The following is a 17,922-nucleotide window of genomic DNA, read 5'->3' as shown; positions in this document are numbered from 1 at the left end:
AATAGAATTAAAAACCTATAAAAAAATAATAAAAAACCTAATAAATAGAATTTAAATGAATTTAGTGGACAATTTTTTTATAACGGGTAAAACCCCAGCCCCAGGGATTTTATTGCAATCAACAAACGCTGTGGCCAGAAATGTGTATTGAGGCAATGCAGCCTCAAAAAGTATCGTCGTCAAGGGCCCCAAATTTATTTTGGTACCCAACCTAAAGAAATTCTGGCTTCTATTAATATCAAGTACCAGAGAAGTGCTTATAAAGAATTGCTAAATGGGTTCACAGCTGCTTGGTCTTCATATGTTTATATACTCTAAACTACTGACATCCTATTGCCATTGCTTTTTACAAGCTTCAAGTTGTGAAAACTTGATGGATGATTTGGGTGGTGCTAATGAATGAATCTCTCCAAAGGGCACTCCTTATGTTACAACTTGTATATATGCCTTAACTTCCCTTCAATGTATATGCCTCACTGTCTCTATCTATCTCTCTTTCACTTCACTAGCTTGGACTGCCGGACCAAGAACCGCGATTTTTAGTGATATGTGTTTGTCACACCAAACACACCTGAAAGTGTTTTCAAATGAAAGCATCTGAAAACACTTCTAAACGAAACATATAGAACATTAAATAATAAAAATAATAAACAAAAACAAAATTCTCAAGAGCACTTCAATTCCAAACTTATCTACCTTTAAAACACATCAACAATTACATAAAACAAACATGTGCATCTACACAACAAACATAACATTATTTCTTTTCCATCTCTCACATCTTTACTTCTCAAACCATTCTCTCTTTCTTGATCTTTCTTTCTTTTTCCAAGTTGTAAGATGTGACTTCACAAGTTGAAAACCTCATGCCTCTCATGTCCTCCTCCTCTCTTGGGCCTTATCTCAATCTCTTGGCCCACCTCCTTAGTCTTCTGGCCCATTTAACCTGCCATGTCCTGCATGCCCCTCTTGGCTTGGTCCACCTCTTGTGGCAAAGCCCTTCTGGCCTTCATCCTAATGTGATTCAGGAACCAAGAGAGTGATGAAAGCCCAGTCAACCCAAAAGCTTCAGCACACAAAATCCCAGTAACAGCTAGGCCTATAACAATGGCAGCTGGGACAAGAACTGGGCTGAAGATGATTAAGAGTGGTGTGGACACAGCTATCCCAATGACACTACAAAGGAGTGTCAAGCCAGAAAGTGCAAGCAGTGTCCCACCCACAGGGAGGAGAGCAAGGACTCCTAGAACTTTGGTTGTCGATGGACCCCTTTGTTGATAATGGGACTTCATGCCACCCCCATGTTGGTGTTGTGGGTGGGCTTGGAGCCGGTGTACTGGACGATCACGCTCAGCCATGGTTGAGTGAGTTCTTTTGATTTGAGTGAGAGAAAAGATGATCAATGCGTTTTCTCAAAATATAAGATAGATGATAAAGATGGTGCAAAAGATGTGGGATTGTGGTTTAATATATATAGAGAGGTGGAGGGTGTGAGTTTTGGACACGTATTTGTGACATGGTGAGTAAGGGCTTTGCATGAGGAACAAGTTTCAAGGTGGCTTTTGATGAGGAACATAAACCAAAATATTGAAAAAAGGGTTTAACTTAGGTGGCATTTTGGTATGTATCATGTTGCCACATTTGTGTTTTTTTGTTATGTAAGATTGGTGTGTTATGTCTAAATTCTAATGCATGCAAACAAGTGGGTTTGGTCCCCATTACTAGAAGCATAGGCATGGAGAGTATTTCATGGTTAGATGCCAACAATGCTAAACCGTCAAGACTCTGGTGATACACGTTATATTATTCATTGTTGTTACATAGTATGAGGTTAATGAGTCCATATCAAAGATTTTTTTTTAATTCATAAAAAAAATTAATAATAAATGATTTTACGATGTTTTAAAATTATCTTTGGTATCAAACACGAAAGCCAAGGTACTACAATAATAGTATTCTCAATCACAGCTTTGGGATATGGTAGTTTTAATTTTTAAATATCTTTTAGGTAAATTTTAAAAAAAAAAAAAAAAAATCTTGGATTAAGATCATTACATGTGTTGGGAACCACAATTTGACTCCCTACAACCACTTTAAAAACAGGCCCACATGGTGTGATGTCGAAAGCCATAAAAGATTTAAATGTGTCTTCCTCATCTCCAATTAGTTTTGAGGTGAAATGACACAATTCACGGTCCGACAAATGGTATCAGAGCCAAGGTTATGAGTTTGAGTCATGGAAGTGTCATTGTGAGAGAGGGATTATTGGGAGACCAAAATTTGATTTCTTACAACTACCGTACGGTAACATGAGAATTTATTATTTATGTTACCACCTAAGTAGGTCGCAATAAGTTACTGTCTATTAAAGACAAGATCAGATCATTTGGATTCAAGGTTTTTGACAAACAATTTAATATACACCGAAATTTAGCTCCATATATATATATATATATATATATATATATATATATATTTAAATCTTAATAGGAGTTTCTCTTATTGCCTTCTAGCTTTGAGTGTTTGGAACGCTAAATGATGTCTTCATGAGTTAGAATTCTGGCTAAACCGTAGGCAATTAAGACCGGTAAATAGACTAAATAGTAATGGATTCTCTTATATGAACAATAAAAAGGTGTGTGGTAGAACTATTAGAAGAAATGTTTTAAGAGCTAGGTTTTTGAAAATGTATTTATGAATATGCATGGATTTCAGACTAATTTTAAATAAAAACAGTAACTTCAATCATAGTTATTTACATCAGTACAGGAGTGTAGTCTAGTAGAACCTATTCCCCTTTGGCCTTAAATAACTAACATACGATGGTATTAATTTATATTACATGACGCGATATCATCAATATGTTAGATTTGTAAAAATGAAAACTTAATAAAGTACTTTTATCAGTTTCACAAACAGAGAAAGGACCTTTGACAGTGGATTTAATTAAAATTGGTGAAATTTTTTTCAAATAGAAATTAAAAATAAAATGATGAACATATCTTTGCATTTTTTACTCTTTTCATACGGCTTAAAAATGAAACGAAGTCAAATCATTCTCTTTAATACAGTCTTTTAAATCATTCTCTTAAATACAGTTTTTTAAATCTTCAATTTTTTTCTTCATAATTTCAAAAAAAAAGAATCCCAATTTATTTTCACCTCACCACAATAGCCAATACCAATTTATTTTTATTTAAAAAAGACTAGGCAAGTGGGTATATTATATAGCGGTCCAAATCCAAAATGGTAGATCCATTTTGGGTCAAAGGAAAGTGCTTCACTTTTGTGGGCTTATGAGGGTGTTGTTTTGGGTTTTTTTTTTGGGCTTATGACTTCAGCTTCAGGATAGATTGGACAAAGGCCTAAAACGCAATAGATTAGGTGCCCATTTAGTATAATATATATATATATATATATATTTTTAGAGAGAGAGAGAGAGAGATAGTTCATAATCTTTATTTTTTTAAAGAAAAAATTGACTGTTTGAAAAAAATTATAGTATACAAAAAAAAGTGAGATTTAAAAAAATTATACCTTTAAAAAGTTTGATTTCAAAACGAAATATCAAACAGATACTTAATAGTGCTAAAAACTTAAAAACAGTTCAAAAGTTGAAATCACATGGTTTTTTTTTTTTTTTTTCACCACCATTTTTTAAACCCGAAGCCCTTAATCTCAATCTTAAGTTTTAACCCCGAGTCAATTTTATTTGACTTTTATGTAGATCATCATCATCAGATGAATAGCTTTTGATTTTGTTGTCAATAGACAAAACTTTATTGAAGGGGATAAGTGACAACGTCAATATCCCTGATTTAAAGTCAATATGAATGAACAATGATTTGACTTTAGGGGAAAAAAGTTTTATAACGATACATTTACCTCCATGCATTTGTGGATATATATATATATATATATATATATATATAGATGAATACATATTATGCAAGTACACAACACATACGTATTGTTTATATACTTAAGACCAATATAGAAAACAAAATGTCACTTATATAAATACTAAGCGGCATTTTAATGTAAAAATAAGAAAAAGAAAGAGAGAGAACATATACATCGTGTTTATTTGTTAGGCTTTTATTGTATCGTGCGTATCACATTTAGCATATGTTGATATCCTTGATTGACTAAAATCAAGGAACATTAATCATCCTTGATTTTAGTCCAATCAAAGGATGACTCTCATGAATCAACTTTAATTCTTATATATACTCTACTTAGAGTTCATTGTAAAAATAAAATAAAATAATCAATTTTAAATAGTAAGATATAGTTGTCAAAGTCTTTCCGTTGTGGATGTAAGCCGTTAGGCCGATCCATGCTTCTTCTTTTTTATTGATTCCATTTTCTTTTTCTAAATCTTTTATTTTTCTTCTTTTATTTTAACAATATATATGAACAAACCATATTGTAGATTTTTTTATAGTCAAAATTTCATTTATAATGCTCGTGCAATAATTTTTAATAATTAGATAAATTTCATGTACAACTTAATTATGTCATTTTTTTTCAACTCATAAAATGATTAAATTACAACATATATACATATTTATAATGTTAAAGTTTAACTTGAAAATAATAACAAATTATGGAGTTTATTGTATAATTATTTTCAAATTTTCTTACTTTTACACTCTTTTTTTATATAAAAAAAAAAAAAAAATTGCTACATAAAAAATTTAACTCCCAATACTTTTAAATTTTATTTTTTGATTTGTTTCTCTTCAATTAAAACTTTTGCTTCTTTATTTTCCTTTTTTTTTTCTTTTATAATTTGTCAATCTTTAAAAGCATTGATAAAATAGGAAATATTTTCTTTCTATTTTTCTTATAAAGTTTGACATATAAAGAGACACAATAGTATATAATAAATAAATAAGAGCAAAAAATACAAAGAAAATGAGGAAGCAAAAAAAAATATTATTTTGGGGGGGGGGGGGGTGGGGAGGGGAGAGGGGGAAGGGTGAGATTTTGGTTGGCTAGGGGCAAGGGCCCACTCCCCCAACCACCCCTTGGAACCACCTCTGGGTATATGGTAAGAACTTAAAAAAGAGAATGGTGTATATATTCATATCACCATTCTCCTCTCCTTTCTTCTCTATCGAAACATAAGGTAGTTCCTTTTTTCAACCCTCTAGGATGATCTTTTGTTCACGTCTTATTTCTAACCTTCATTGAATATTATTGTAGTTTTACCTTTGAACATGAATGCATATGTTCATGTCACAATTTTCCTCTCTTTTTTCCTCCACCGAAAAAGATTGGGTAGTTCCTGTTTCAAACCACCGAAACATAGGTCTTTTTTCCACATCATAGATTTATAGGGGCGTTGATTCTCTCACATTCCTTGTATATCTTCCATACACATCACCTTGTTTTAAATGTGAATACCAATAGCAAATGTGAACATCATGCATGAAATTTTGGACGTTATATGTAAGAACTAAGGGGGAATGGCCCACTCCCCCGACAACCTTTGCGTATATGGTAAGAACATAGAAAAGAGGAAAATGTATATATTCATGTCAGCTTTCCTCTCTCCTTTCTTCCCTATTGAAACATAAGAGAAATCTTTTTTTCAACCCTTCTAGGATTATCTTTTTATCACACCATAATTCTAGCCATCATTGAATATTACTATTGTTTTACCTTTGAACATGAATGTATATATTCATGTCACAATTTTCCTTTCTTTTTTCCTCCACCGAACGATAGGGTAATTCTTGTTTCAACTCGCCGAAACATAAGTATTTTGTCCATATAATATTTATAACAATCACTTAATACTATTATCATTTTACTTTTGAATTAGATGGAAAAGATGATATTGTACCTCAATTTTAACCAAAAAAAAAGAAAAACAAAGAAATATCTTCATTCTCCCTTAAAGATTATCCATTGAAAATTTTAGATTTATAAGGGCACTGATTTTCTCATGCTCATTGTATATCATTTGTACACATCACTCATTTCACGTTTTAGATATGGACATCGTGCATGAAATTATGAACGTTATGTGTAAGAACTAAGGAGGAATGGCCCACTCCCCCAACAACCCTTGGGCATATGGTAAGAATTTCGAAAAGAGGAAAATGTAATATTCATGTCACCATTCTCCTCTTCTCTCTTCCCTATTGAAACATAAGGTAATTCGTTTTTTCAACCTTTAGGATGATCTTTTGTTCACACCATACTTCTTGCTATCATTGAATATTACTGTAGTTGTACCTTTGAACATGAATGAATACATTCATGTCACAATATTCCTCCACCGAAAAATAGAGTAATTCTTGTTTCAAGTTTCAAATCGAAACATATGTCTTTTGTCCACATCATATTTATAACAATCACTTAGTATTGTTATAATTTTACTTTTGGATTAGACGGAAAAGATGATATTGTACCTCAATTTCAACAAATAAAAATAAAAACAAATAAATTTCTCCCTTATTTCTTTTTTCTTAGGATTATCTATTAGAAATTTTTGATTCATTAGAGCATTAATTCTTTCATATTCCTTATTGTACATTGTCCATATACATCACTCATTTCACATTTTAAACATGAACACAATACGTAAAATTATATACGTCGTATATATAAAATATAAATCACATCAACAAATGTCGGAGAATAATTACAGAAGTCATAATAATAAGTTTGAAAATGTCCAACATAAACACGAAATCTTATCATCACATGTCTAAATGATCCCTCAATGGCACGTCCAATCTCACTCTCCATCCCTAGCCACATCCTCTGAACTCTCTTTATTCCGTGAAAGCCAAAGCTCGTGTGAGAGTCCTTCAAATCCGGCCGCTGTCGACCACAATAGAGGCCTATGCCATGCAGTTGAGCAGTCATGTGTGGTTCACTTCAAATATATATAGGTCTATTGAAGAAGTTGAAGTTGTGTTGAATGAATGTCGTCCCTGATTAAGACTTGGGCATGTGCACAAGCTCAACTGGCTTTGGGCAATGTCTAATCAATCAATCACCTTAGATTGCAACTTTGAGAGAGAGAAAGAGAGCACGTCTTGGTCTTGGTCTTGGACTACACTTTTGGGTCATTTTTACCCTTTGGGCGGTTGTGTGGGGGTGGCCCATAAATTGGAGAGCGATAGACATGACCTAGGACTTATTGTCTCAGATTAAGACATTCCAAATGCACAATTCTGTTAGTGTTTTAAGCGTATGCAGTGCGCGTGCTCGCTCTTGCATGAGAAAGAGAGACATAAAGTATCTTTCTTGTCAACATGTTCATCTACTCTCTCTCTCCATGTATATCTTACTTTATCAATTGAAAATTGTTACTCCCACAACTATTATCATAATAATTATTGGGTACACCAAATGTGAATGACCAATGATGAAAGATTAATGTTATATAATGTCCAAACTGGAAGATAACAATCTTTAATGCTAAATATAGGCTTAGTATTTTTTTTTTTTTTTAAGAAAGAATAACACTCTCTTAATATTCTCATTTATCTAATGAAATAATTTAATAGCATATACACAGTCTTGACTCTTTTGTCCCAACCTCATTGTTTTCATCCTGAATTATATAAATTTGTTTAACTAATCAGTCCAAGTTTGTGATTACTTTGGATTAAATTGATGAAACAGAAAAGGTGTCTTCTTACCATTAGCTAGGTTAGAAAAAGAGTTTATTTAAATTATATTTAAATAAATCAGCTAATAAATTAATAAAAAATAATTAAATTCAAATGCGTGCTTAATCATGTTCTTATTGTTAAGGAAGCTATCACACTAATATTAATGTGTGCTACTCCAGAAGTTGGGGGAGATGGGTTACTGCATTTTTCAAGAGGTTAGAAATGATAAATAATGGGATAGATTATACTACCCTCCATCTACATTTGTCAAAATACACTCCTATTAACGTTTGTATAATTGACATTTCTTCCTTTTTAAGGTTTGTATAAATGCAACATTAAAGTTCGCAACTTCTCAAAATGTTATTTAATTCACTAACGTAATGTTTCATTTTTACAGAAGAATTTTACCTGAATTATATGTAAATGAAATGACAAGCTCCTCTTTTGAGGTTTATGGAGAAGCCATACTCCCCACTTAGGTATGTATAAATTTTTTTTTTTTTTTGAGAAGGAGGTATGTATAAATTAATAGAACTCTTTTAAAAAAAATGAGATATTCCAATAATAAAAGCCTAATGGTTGCCTTTATACAAACTCAAAGGAAGAGGGGTTTTATTTCATGTTACATTTGAGAGGAGTGATATTTTGTAAAATTTTAGAGGAGGTTGGAATACTTTATCCTAAATAATACTATTATAAAGGGTAGAGGAAGTCAAAGGTTCAATATCCAATTATGATTCGCAGCAAGGGATTTTTGTGCCCTTATCACATGGGAGAACAATACTTGTATGGATCCTATATGGATAGGCATCTGTGTGACTTACTGCTTCAGACAATGACAATGTTATAATGAAAAACTTGAATTTTACGAGCAAAGATTACACATATTATGTATAGTTTTAAAATAAAATTTTAGAAAAGTCAACACATTTGCAGTGTCACTTTTTCTCTGTCCTTGAATATTGAAAATCATATACTGAGTTGAAGCAAGTTGTAAGGAGCCTGAAGATTTGATGTGCCAAAAGTTAAGAATCTCATTACAGTTTCCACCGGTTCACACTTAGGGCCTATGAATGAGCGTGGACAAAAAGGATAACCTATTAGTTGGATGAGATGTGTGTTTCCTTTTTCCCTTTCTATTGTCACTTGACAAATTATTTGCATTATAGCTGGTTAAGACTTAACTAGATTACAAATGTCCATTTATAGTCCATAGAGCATGTCTCTTAAAGATAATATAAGAAGTACATTTATGATTTGTTGCATAAGTAAGGTTTGAGGTGCATAATTTGCATCAGCTTCCTTAACTATAACTGTATACCAAGCTGATGTGTATGATGTAACTACTTGTGCTACCCTGTACATGATGTCATTGGAACATTAAGAAAGATTTTAGTTTCTTAGTTAAGATAATAATTTCATAAACCAATAATATTCTAGAGGCCTACTGATAAATTACTGGCCCGATTATGCAGTGCCAAGTGCCATGGACCATTGAGCTATAAGTTTGGTGGTTAAATAAACTATGTAGGTTGGTGGCCTCAAAACTAAAGGGGACACTCAATCATTATCATAATCTACGGGCATACATAGATATATAACTTGGGTCTTCAGAATTGTTTTGTTTATTAAAAGAAGTGATAATATAATCTTCTGAATCCAAAGGACAGCTATAACTGAGCTAAAGAAAAGGTTGGAACATATTCGAGAGAAACTACACATATAAAATATTTATAAAAAAAAAAGTGTACCCAATGCACAAAATTTTTACTTATATGGGGTATGGGAGAGTTGATTGATAGGCAAGCTGATTACTGGACTTGAGTCATAACATATCACTTGGAAAGATAGGCAAAAAAGAAACAGAAAATTCCAATGTACATGCTCCAAATAATACTCAAGCAATGTACAAAATCAACCAAGCATAGATTACACCAAGAGCTTTACATAGAAATCTTCCCATATGCTACACCAAAAACTTGACTATGATAAGTTGCTAATTTCTCAATTATGAAAAGTTTAGTAGCATTCAGTAGTCGTACCCCATATTCTGTGTAGAGGGGTTTCACAACCTAGCATACCATGTTCCCTTTTCAATAGGAAAACTTAAATAGATGTCCTAAGATAGTCATAGGTACATAAGAATGTCACAATCCATCTTACATTACATGTTACCTTCTCCCCCTCTCTCATTGCTGTCCTCACCAGGCTCATTATTCCATGGAGAATAATGATAATACATACCAGAGTTTTGACCAAAAGAGCCTCCTCCATGGCTCATATTCCTTCTTCCAAACTGGGATGATGTAGGCATGTCATTGGCATTGCATGCATAACGGATCAAGTCTGCATTTGTGGCATCCAATTCCTTCTGGAGCCTAATGACTTGCCTTTGAAGGACTGAGATGGCTCCAACACAACCATAGACTGGATCTTTTATCCGTGCCTCGGCTTCATAGGCCAGAGAGTTTACAGCATCCTCTCTCTGATGAGGAGCGACTTCATTGAGAAGCTTACTAACATTGCTTGCACCAAATATTTTGTGAACATTGGCAAATTTTTGTGGCTCTTCAGGTGGAAAATATGGTGCAAAAATGCAATCTGGCATGCATTTTCTTCTTAAAAACTTACAGGCAGCACAGGGAGAATTGGAGTAGCTAGAAGAAGAGGCCATATAAATATTTCACCTGCAGCAAAAAATCACCCATCTGATCCATCAAGCAGTTTATTGCAAATTCACTTGAAATTGGAAGCCATATATAAGTTTTCATCTTGTTGTTTTTTATTTTATTTTTGTAATTTCCTTTTAAGGAATAACACATTCACTTTTCATGTAAATTAAGAATTCTCCTTAAGAATATATATTCTGACATGGTTGAACATGACAATACCTTTTCTTTTTTCCTGAATTTAACTTGGTGATTTTCTGGGACAACAGAACTAGGGTTAGTACCACGCTACCACTTGTCTATATATATAGGTACCTAAAAATCTACTGCTATCTTACTTTCAAAGTTATTTTACTTTTTGCCTGCTAAGCTGTTTTTCTTGAACATGAGTACTACTACTTTATGAACATTACATCTTGAATGTTGATAAACAGCCCCCCCCCCCCCCCCCTCTCTCTCTCTCTCTCTCTCTCGCTTTTTATTTTTATTTTTCTGACAAAAGAAAAAAAAAAGTAATTAATATGACACATGAAGACAAGGATGGTTTCCTGTGTTAGGATTCTCCTGAATTTGGTCAACAGTTCCTAAATTCATACAATATGCTTGTCCTTTGAATCTCTCTCTCTCTCTCTCTCTCTATGTGCTTGTACCTCCTTCACTTTAACCACCACCACAGATTTAAATTCCTGGATTTCATGGCAATTAGTTTACACCACCTAGCTACCACATGTGAATATCCCTTCTCTCTCTTGGGTTTCTTTTTCTATCTTTTAATATAAGCCAATAGAGCATAGGAACTCAGTCATGTAATTTCAACCTTTTCCTTTTGTAAGAACTCTCTACCTATCAAATTCCATAAACCAAAACCCTGGATCAACTTCTATAACCCAAAAATTCAAGCAACATTCTATTTTAAAAGAAAGGAAAATTAATTATAAGAAAAATAATAATAGAGAGGCTGCACCTATACGTAGTTATGTACTTACCTTTTTGTGTTGATTTCTGTGGTCAGAAAGAATACTATTACCTTTTTTTTTCCTGCTGTCTGTGTAAACTCTTTCAAGATCTATTCTTTGATATTCCCAAGGAAAAAGATGTTGCTGCAGCCATTGGGAGAGATTAAAATTCCTTTGTTGGGTTTGTGTTCAAAGGAGGAAAACCCTAGTTTAGTTGCAGTTCAGATAGAAAGAGAGACTTGCAAATACATTGACAAAAGGTGATAATAAGAGAAAAAAAAGGGAGGCAAAGAGCATTTTTCAGTGAGGAGGAACGGAAAGCAAAAGACAAGAGCAATAAATGGGGCTACAAGAAAAGAAGGATGACTATGACACTGCCTTTATAATAATTATCAGACACTGTTCAGCTTAAGTTGAAACTTGAAACCTGTCCCAGTCACATTCATACATTAATACTCATATGTATATGTTACATATCTCTTTAAATACGAAATATGACATGTATATCGTGGTTTTTTATTTGAATTTTGAAATTCTCTATCACTCTAAAAGAGCATCTAGAAAAACATGTTCTTTTTCGGATACATAAGAGATACATAAAAGAATATATTGTGACCAAAACCCTAGTAACACTAAGGTGTTCATGGCATATAGGGTGTACTCTCTAAAAGATTATAAACTTTGTTCCTACTAGTTTAATTTATTGCACCAAGATGCATACATATATCCAAGTACATCATTTGGCAAGTAATTGTATTGTTTCAAGATCAATATGCAACATGAATTTGTTGTTCTTTGCTGCACTGGAAATAAGAAATCAAGTAAACCCAGTCAAGATCATAACCAAAGAGAAGAAACAAATCACGCTTTAAATCCTTCAACTTTTTCTATATGTGGCACTCAGTTCATGGTCTCTCTTATCTCTTTCTGGGGCACACTTTAGGGTTCATTTGTTTAAAGATGTGGTAGGAATAGGATACACACCCAGCCCTCTCTGAAATATTTTACTGTTTAGTTCAATTATTGAGTGCCAGTATCAGCAGGAAACTCCGAAAGGTTTACTATTAGCTTCCATTATTGAATTCAGTAATCAGCATGGACACAGTACATTGAATCATTTCAGTGTAGCTACAGACAAACGTGACTGAAATACAAGGACGGACACCAATTGAATAAGGTTGGGTCTATCACATTTGCACTTCTCAACTAGCTCTCTGAACTCTGAAATATTTGATTGTCCCTTGTGACCCAAAAGCCACAACTTGAAATGTCATCAATAATTTCCATGATTTAACCTGAAGATCTGTGATTTGACGAGTATAGTGCTGATGAGATCACAATTCTTGATTGCAAAAGAATATTGCAGAAATCCCAACAACATTTGAATAAAAAATAAAGATGTACCAGCACTTATTTGTAACTCACTCACTAACAAAGTAAATGGGTATGGAAATTTTATGTAAAAAGTGAGGAATCTGTCGTGTTAATAGAAGTGTAAGATCATAGTGTACTCTTGAATGCTCATGTGAACACACTTAAGTCAAAGATTAAGTTTTGAGGTGAACTTTATTAACTTAATTAATAAAGTCTATTATTGTCAAATAAGAAATTTATGATAAAATCATGCTTACATCAAAAATAAAGGACAAAAATCAATTGTTGTCTAATAAAAAATCTAGGGTTTTAAACTTTGAACCTTTTTTATACAAAAAAAAAAAAAAAATCAATTAATATTCTAATCTAATGATAAAAATTCCTATTTACATAAAAAAAATTATAAAAAAAACCATTTGAAGCTAAACTTTTTCCAAAAATAAACATTTGATATTTTAACATGATGGTAAAAGACAATTATCATAAAGTGACTTAACATAAGTTTAATTCTAATCAAATGTGTAGAAAAGAAAACTTTTTAGTATCTTGCAAGTATATATGCTTTAAAAAAACACGGCCCTAATCTAATTTGATCTTTCAGAAGGTCAAAAAGGCGTAAAAAAATTACTTAAATAGTAGAGGATAAAAGGTCGATGGTTCCCTAGGACTTATTTGCTAAGAGGGTTTCCTAAAACTAGTTAGGTAAAATGCTTTCCACCTTTGATATTATAAAATTTAACCCCATTTCTCAAATCACAACCTCAAGTAAACTTTTTGTTATGAACAATATATATATATATATATATATATATATATATTAGTTTATGAAATACATATTTAGTTAAGACAATGTGTCGTAATTATATTCAGAATTTAGAATAGTAGCAATGAGCATATAATGATGAGATTTATTTTAGATCTCCTCATTAAGGTACATGAATCTACTTTTTGTAGTATTATCATATGTGGACGGCTATCTGCATCTCTATTTGTATTTTTATATATGAATGCTTAAACTTCTATTGTCTTATACAAAACATTATATGGAAAATCGATCAAATCATTAATAATTAGTACAAAGCTTCACTTTTTCTTTAAATTTATTAATATTTGTTGTTATCATAGCCTTTGGGCACCAAGAAATACAAGTGGAGAGATGATATGGGCACTTTCAGAAACAAGTTCTGTTCTCCTTGCTGCATGCCGACTTGGATTCTTTACACACTGTGAGGGTCAGATTGCAATGGGGGCATTGAGAAAAAAGTTGCAATAGAAATTTAAAAAGATTCTTTTTTTTTTCTGTGAATAAATTATGTTAAGTAAGTATGGCCCTAATGATGAGTGGCAATTATTGGATATGTAGAAGATATATTAATATATATCATGCTCAATACAATGTAATGTATTGAATTCTTGAAATATCAGTTAGTAGGACATGGTGAAACAAAGAATCTAGCTTCAGTACTCTTTTACTTTTGTAAAAAAGACTCAGATTTGACTCATCATATATAATATGGATTCCACCTGTAATCGCTAATGATTCACGGGATTGGTGTTTTCTATCAAAATAACTGTTAAATGATTAAATTCTTCATTCTCTAACAATTTAAACTCTTGAAATAACTAAAACTTTGTTATGGTATCAAAGTAGGCAATTCGAATTTTAGATCTTGTATCCACATTGGATTTCACCTCCTTTTAAAAAGTTAAAAATTCACCTCCACCAAATTTTTGAAAAATTCTAAAAAATGTAATGATTTTATATGAGTGGTCCCAAAAATTTTAAAAACTATTAAGTATATAGATTTATGGCCCCAAATCCCAATTAAAATCTTTATATATCTACAAATAATATAAGTTATAAAAATATATAATTTTTTTATAAAAAAGCCTAAGTTTCTTTATAGTCTTTAATAGAGATATAATACTTTGTTGTGATATCCAATTACTTAAATTAACTTGAAATTTATAAAATTATAATAAATATATAGTTATCTAGAAAATTATCTCAAAAAATAAAGGGAAAATAATTTTTTTCCTCCTTTCTCATAAAAAATAGTTACCTAAAAATAAGCTAATTAATAAGTACATCAAAAAAAATTTGTCAACTTTTTTTTTTTTTTTTTTTGAGAAACAAAAAATTTTGTCAACTTGGTTCAAGTTATTTGTTGAAATTTAATATGTATATTTTTTTAGTACACATTACATTAGATTATAAATAGTTAATTTATACATTTTGTTATGTTTATAGTACTATTCATATAAAATAAATAAATATATACAAAGAAAAAAGAATACTATTAATCATCTCATTTTTTACTCGATCCCCTCAAAAGCCATATTTCTGACTTCATCATTGATTATTTAGAGCCGAAATGTAGGGTTAAAAAAAAATGGGGGGGGGTGGTTTACAAAAATGAAAAATGCAAACATTATCCCCTTTCACAGGGTTCTGGGTACTAACCAAAATAATGCCGACCACAATTAGTTAGATACAATGGACAACATTGAAAGGAATAGGTTGATTGACAAATTTGAGAGAGAAAAAAAAAATGAAAAAGAAAAAAGAGAGAGATTCCAGGTAAAGTGTCCCATTTAATAATTTAGCCCTCATGTTTAAAAGGGGACATAAAAAGGCCACCCAATTGGCTATCACTTCGACCAGGAACTGTGGCTTCATAGGTTTGTGAATTGTTCAAATGGCTATTTGGATAGGCTTTCTCACATTCCATGCCTAGAATTGATCTTGTCGATGATACAATGTGCTTGCTCTGGGCTCAAAATAAATTTACCTCCTATAGCCTGCCTCTATTCCCCAACACCTGTCGATGATACAATGACCATTGCATGAAGTTTTAGGTTCTTCCTTCAATAACTCTAAAGCCAAGCCTTGTTGAGTGCTACCACTGAGTCTTGCCACTCTCTTGTCATTGATAATGAAATATGGTTCCAAAGTGCCTGTTGCTTTGATTATAGTTTAATTGGGACACTGCAGTTTTTTTCCTATATACGCAAACCTATCTTCTATATTATTATATTGTCCTCTCAATTTAAGCAATCTTCCTATTCCATGATTTATCAAACCAATCTTTATCTATCCACAGACACACACCTCAAAAGAAAACCAATCTTGGGGACCACCTACTATTCTAACCAAATTTAATTAAGTGATATTAGCTTTTTTTTTCTTAGAAGAATTTTGTAAACTTTAATGATAAAACTTAGCCAACATCAGCTAGAATTGAAGCATTAAGGTGTAAAAGAACATTTTCTATTCATACCAACAAACCTGTGATATGAACAGCATATTTAGCAAATTTATGAGCTATAGAATTACAATATCCCTTAACATGAAAAACTAATATGACACTAACTACTTTTCTTTTTTTGAGAAGAATATGACACTAACTTGATTGCATGACTCGGGGCCTTGGGACATTTCAATATTTTATACTTATTAGACCAAGTGTCCCTATTCCATACGGCAAAATCAAGCACAAAAGAGATGAGTATGTTTCCCACCCGACAGCTCAAAAGGGCCTATTTAGCTAAGTTATGGCAACAAATTAGCCACGTATATATGAATTACAAACCATTCAAAAAAGGGATTCAAAATCATTTTGGTCTCATCGACAAACCAACGAGGAGAAGAAGTCGAATTCTGTTGGGGATGATGAATAACATTCAGAGCGTCGCCTCTACAAAATTACATGCTTTGTCTCATCTAGCCAATTAGTTTGTCTCATCACAATGTGAAAGTGGTATGTAGGGAAAAGAGTAGAGGAAAATAATCTTGATGCAAATTACACACTTAAATCATATACTTTAGGGATGGTTCCAAATAATTAATCCATATAGTTTTAAAAAGTTTGATTTTTTTTTTTTTTTAGAGAATTAAAAGTTTGAAATTAAACTATGAATTTCTGTATTTTCATACTGAACCTTAAAATTTTGAAAACGAAATGATTTAGACCTTCAATCAAATCCTCAGATCAAATTCAAAATATTTAAATTGAGATGATTTCATAAGTTCAGGGTTCAAGTTGAAAGTGAAACTAGAGAAATTAATAATTATAAAAGATTAATTTGTAACAATTTCAAACTTTTTAAATTATAAGATAGATTTAGAATATAATTGACTTAAAAAATTTTAGTATCTCTTACTCTCCCAATCATTCCCATATATAATTGCTCCAATTTATATAGGTCCGATTTTCCTCATCTTTTTCTTTCTATATTGTACTTTAACGCCAAAATTTATGAAAAATTTTTACACACAGCATGACTAGCACATGCAACCACAAATTTACTCTACTGGAATATTATAATATTAAAATTTAATTTTGATAAATTAATTATATAATAAGATGGAAAATTAAATGGAAAAAGTGGGAGTTTCACTTGGTTAATGAATCTTAAGTGTAGAGTTAATGTCTTAGTAAAAAAATGAATCTCACATTGTTAACAAAGAATCCGTATTGTTAAATAATTAAGTTGTTGAGTAATTGAAAGAGAGAGAAAGGAAAGCAAATATTGGAAGCAAGATTTTTACGTGATTCGGCTTAGAGACCTGCCTTCATATATAGGTTAAAGCAAAATGGATCTAGGCATCTAGCACACATGCATGAGAAGGTGAAAAGGAGGAAATTCTTGGGGCTTTTGTCTGCAGAGGGTTTCAATCTCCTCCTTTAAAGAAAATTAGATTTCCATCATTCATATATTCACCAACATACTTTTTCTCTTATTTTTCTTCTTAGTTTTTTTTTTTTCTTGTAATTTACTCTTCCATTATTATTTAGCAACAATTCAAGCTTCTTTTATTTTTATTTTTATTTTTATTTTTACTTTTATTTTTTTAGAAACAAAAATACGCACACCCACACCAAGGGGTGGATGGGATTTTAATTCAATGGCACACCACAAATTCTACTAAAAAACTATGAACTTCTAAAAGATGGTGAAGCAAGTTATTCATACACACAATAGACTCTTAAATAATATAGAACAATTACCTTCTTTTTTTTTTTTTTCTTGAGAAATAAACGCACAAACAAACTTATTTTACTTTAGACCCTATAAAATATGCCTTCAGCTTTCTCACCACTTGCTCTTCTTGTCTTGATAACCAGTATATATATCACTAGAAAACTATTTCTTCCCTATTTAAACCTTATCGATAAGTTTGGACCCCACTTGGTTTGTTGAGCAACATCATGTTGATTGTGTTGCCCATGCCTTCTATCCATATTAGGCAATAAGCTAGCCTCCTATGTTCTTCCC

General features: G+C 31.8%; 2 protein-coding genes across 3 annotated transcripts; both read right to left on the bottom strand.

Moving 5' to 3' along the window:
• Positions 1 to 681: 681 nt before the first annotated feature.
• LOC126707103 (oleosin S1-2-like) lies at positions 682 to 1,363 on the bottom strand. Its single transcript, XM_050406702.1, has one exon. The coding sequence runs from the start codon at positions 1,356 to 1,358 to the stop codon at positions 942 to 944; it is 417 nt and encodes a 138-aa protein (XP_050262659.1). The 5' UTR covers positions 1,359 to 1,363; the 3' UTR covers positions 682 to 941.
• Positions 1,364 to 9,548: 8,185 nt separating this feature from the next.
• Positions 9,549 to 11,628, bottom strand: LOC126714806 (LOB domain-containing protein 25). 2 transcript variants are annotated; one of them, XM_050415176.1, is made up of 2 exons: positions 11,299 to 11,628; positions 9,549 to 10,330 (listed from the first exon to the last, which is right to left on the bottom strand). In XM_050415176.1, exon 2 carries the CDS (start codon positions 10,315 to 10,317, stop codon positions 9,808 to 9,810), a length of 510 nt encoding a protein of 169 aa, XP_050271133.1. In that variant the 5' UTR covers positions 10,318 to 10,330; positions 11,299 to 11,628; the 3' UTR covers positions 9,549 to 9,807. The 2 variants fall into 2 exon arrangements, with proteins under 2 accessions (XP_050271133.1, XP_050271132.1); XM_050415175.1 differs by having other exon boundaries at positions 11,340 to 11,628.
• Positions 11,629 to 17,922: the final 6,294 nt, after the last annotated feature.

The sequence above is a fragment of the Quercus robur genome, chromosome 2 (genome assembly GCF_932294415.1).
Source record: "Quercus robur chromosome 2, dhQueRobu3.1, whole genome shotgun sequence".
NCBI lineage: Eukaryota > Viridiplantae > Streptophyta > Magnoliopsida > Fagales > Fagaceae > Quercus > Quercus robur.
The sequence above is the reverse complement of the archived record's forward strand: the minus strand, read 5'-3'. Positions and strand labels throughout refer to the sequence as shown.

Coding starts and splice junctions, on each gene's coding strand:
- LOC126714806 (XM_050415176.1), bottom strand. CDS start 10,317: ATGGCCTCTTCTTCTAGCTACTCCAATTCTCCCTGTGCTGCCTGTAAG.
- LOC126707103 (XM_050406702.1), bottom strand. CDS start 1,358: ATGGCTGAGCGTGATCGTCCAGTACACCGGCTCCAAGCCCACCCACAA.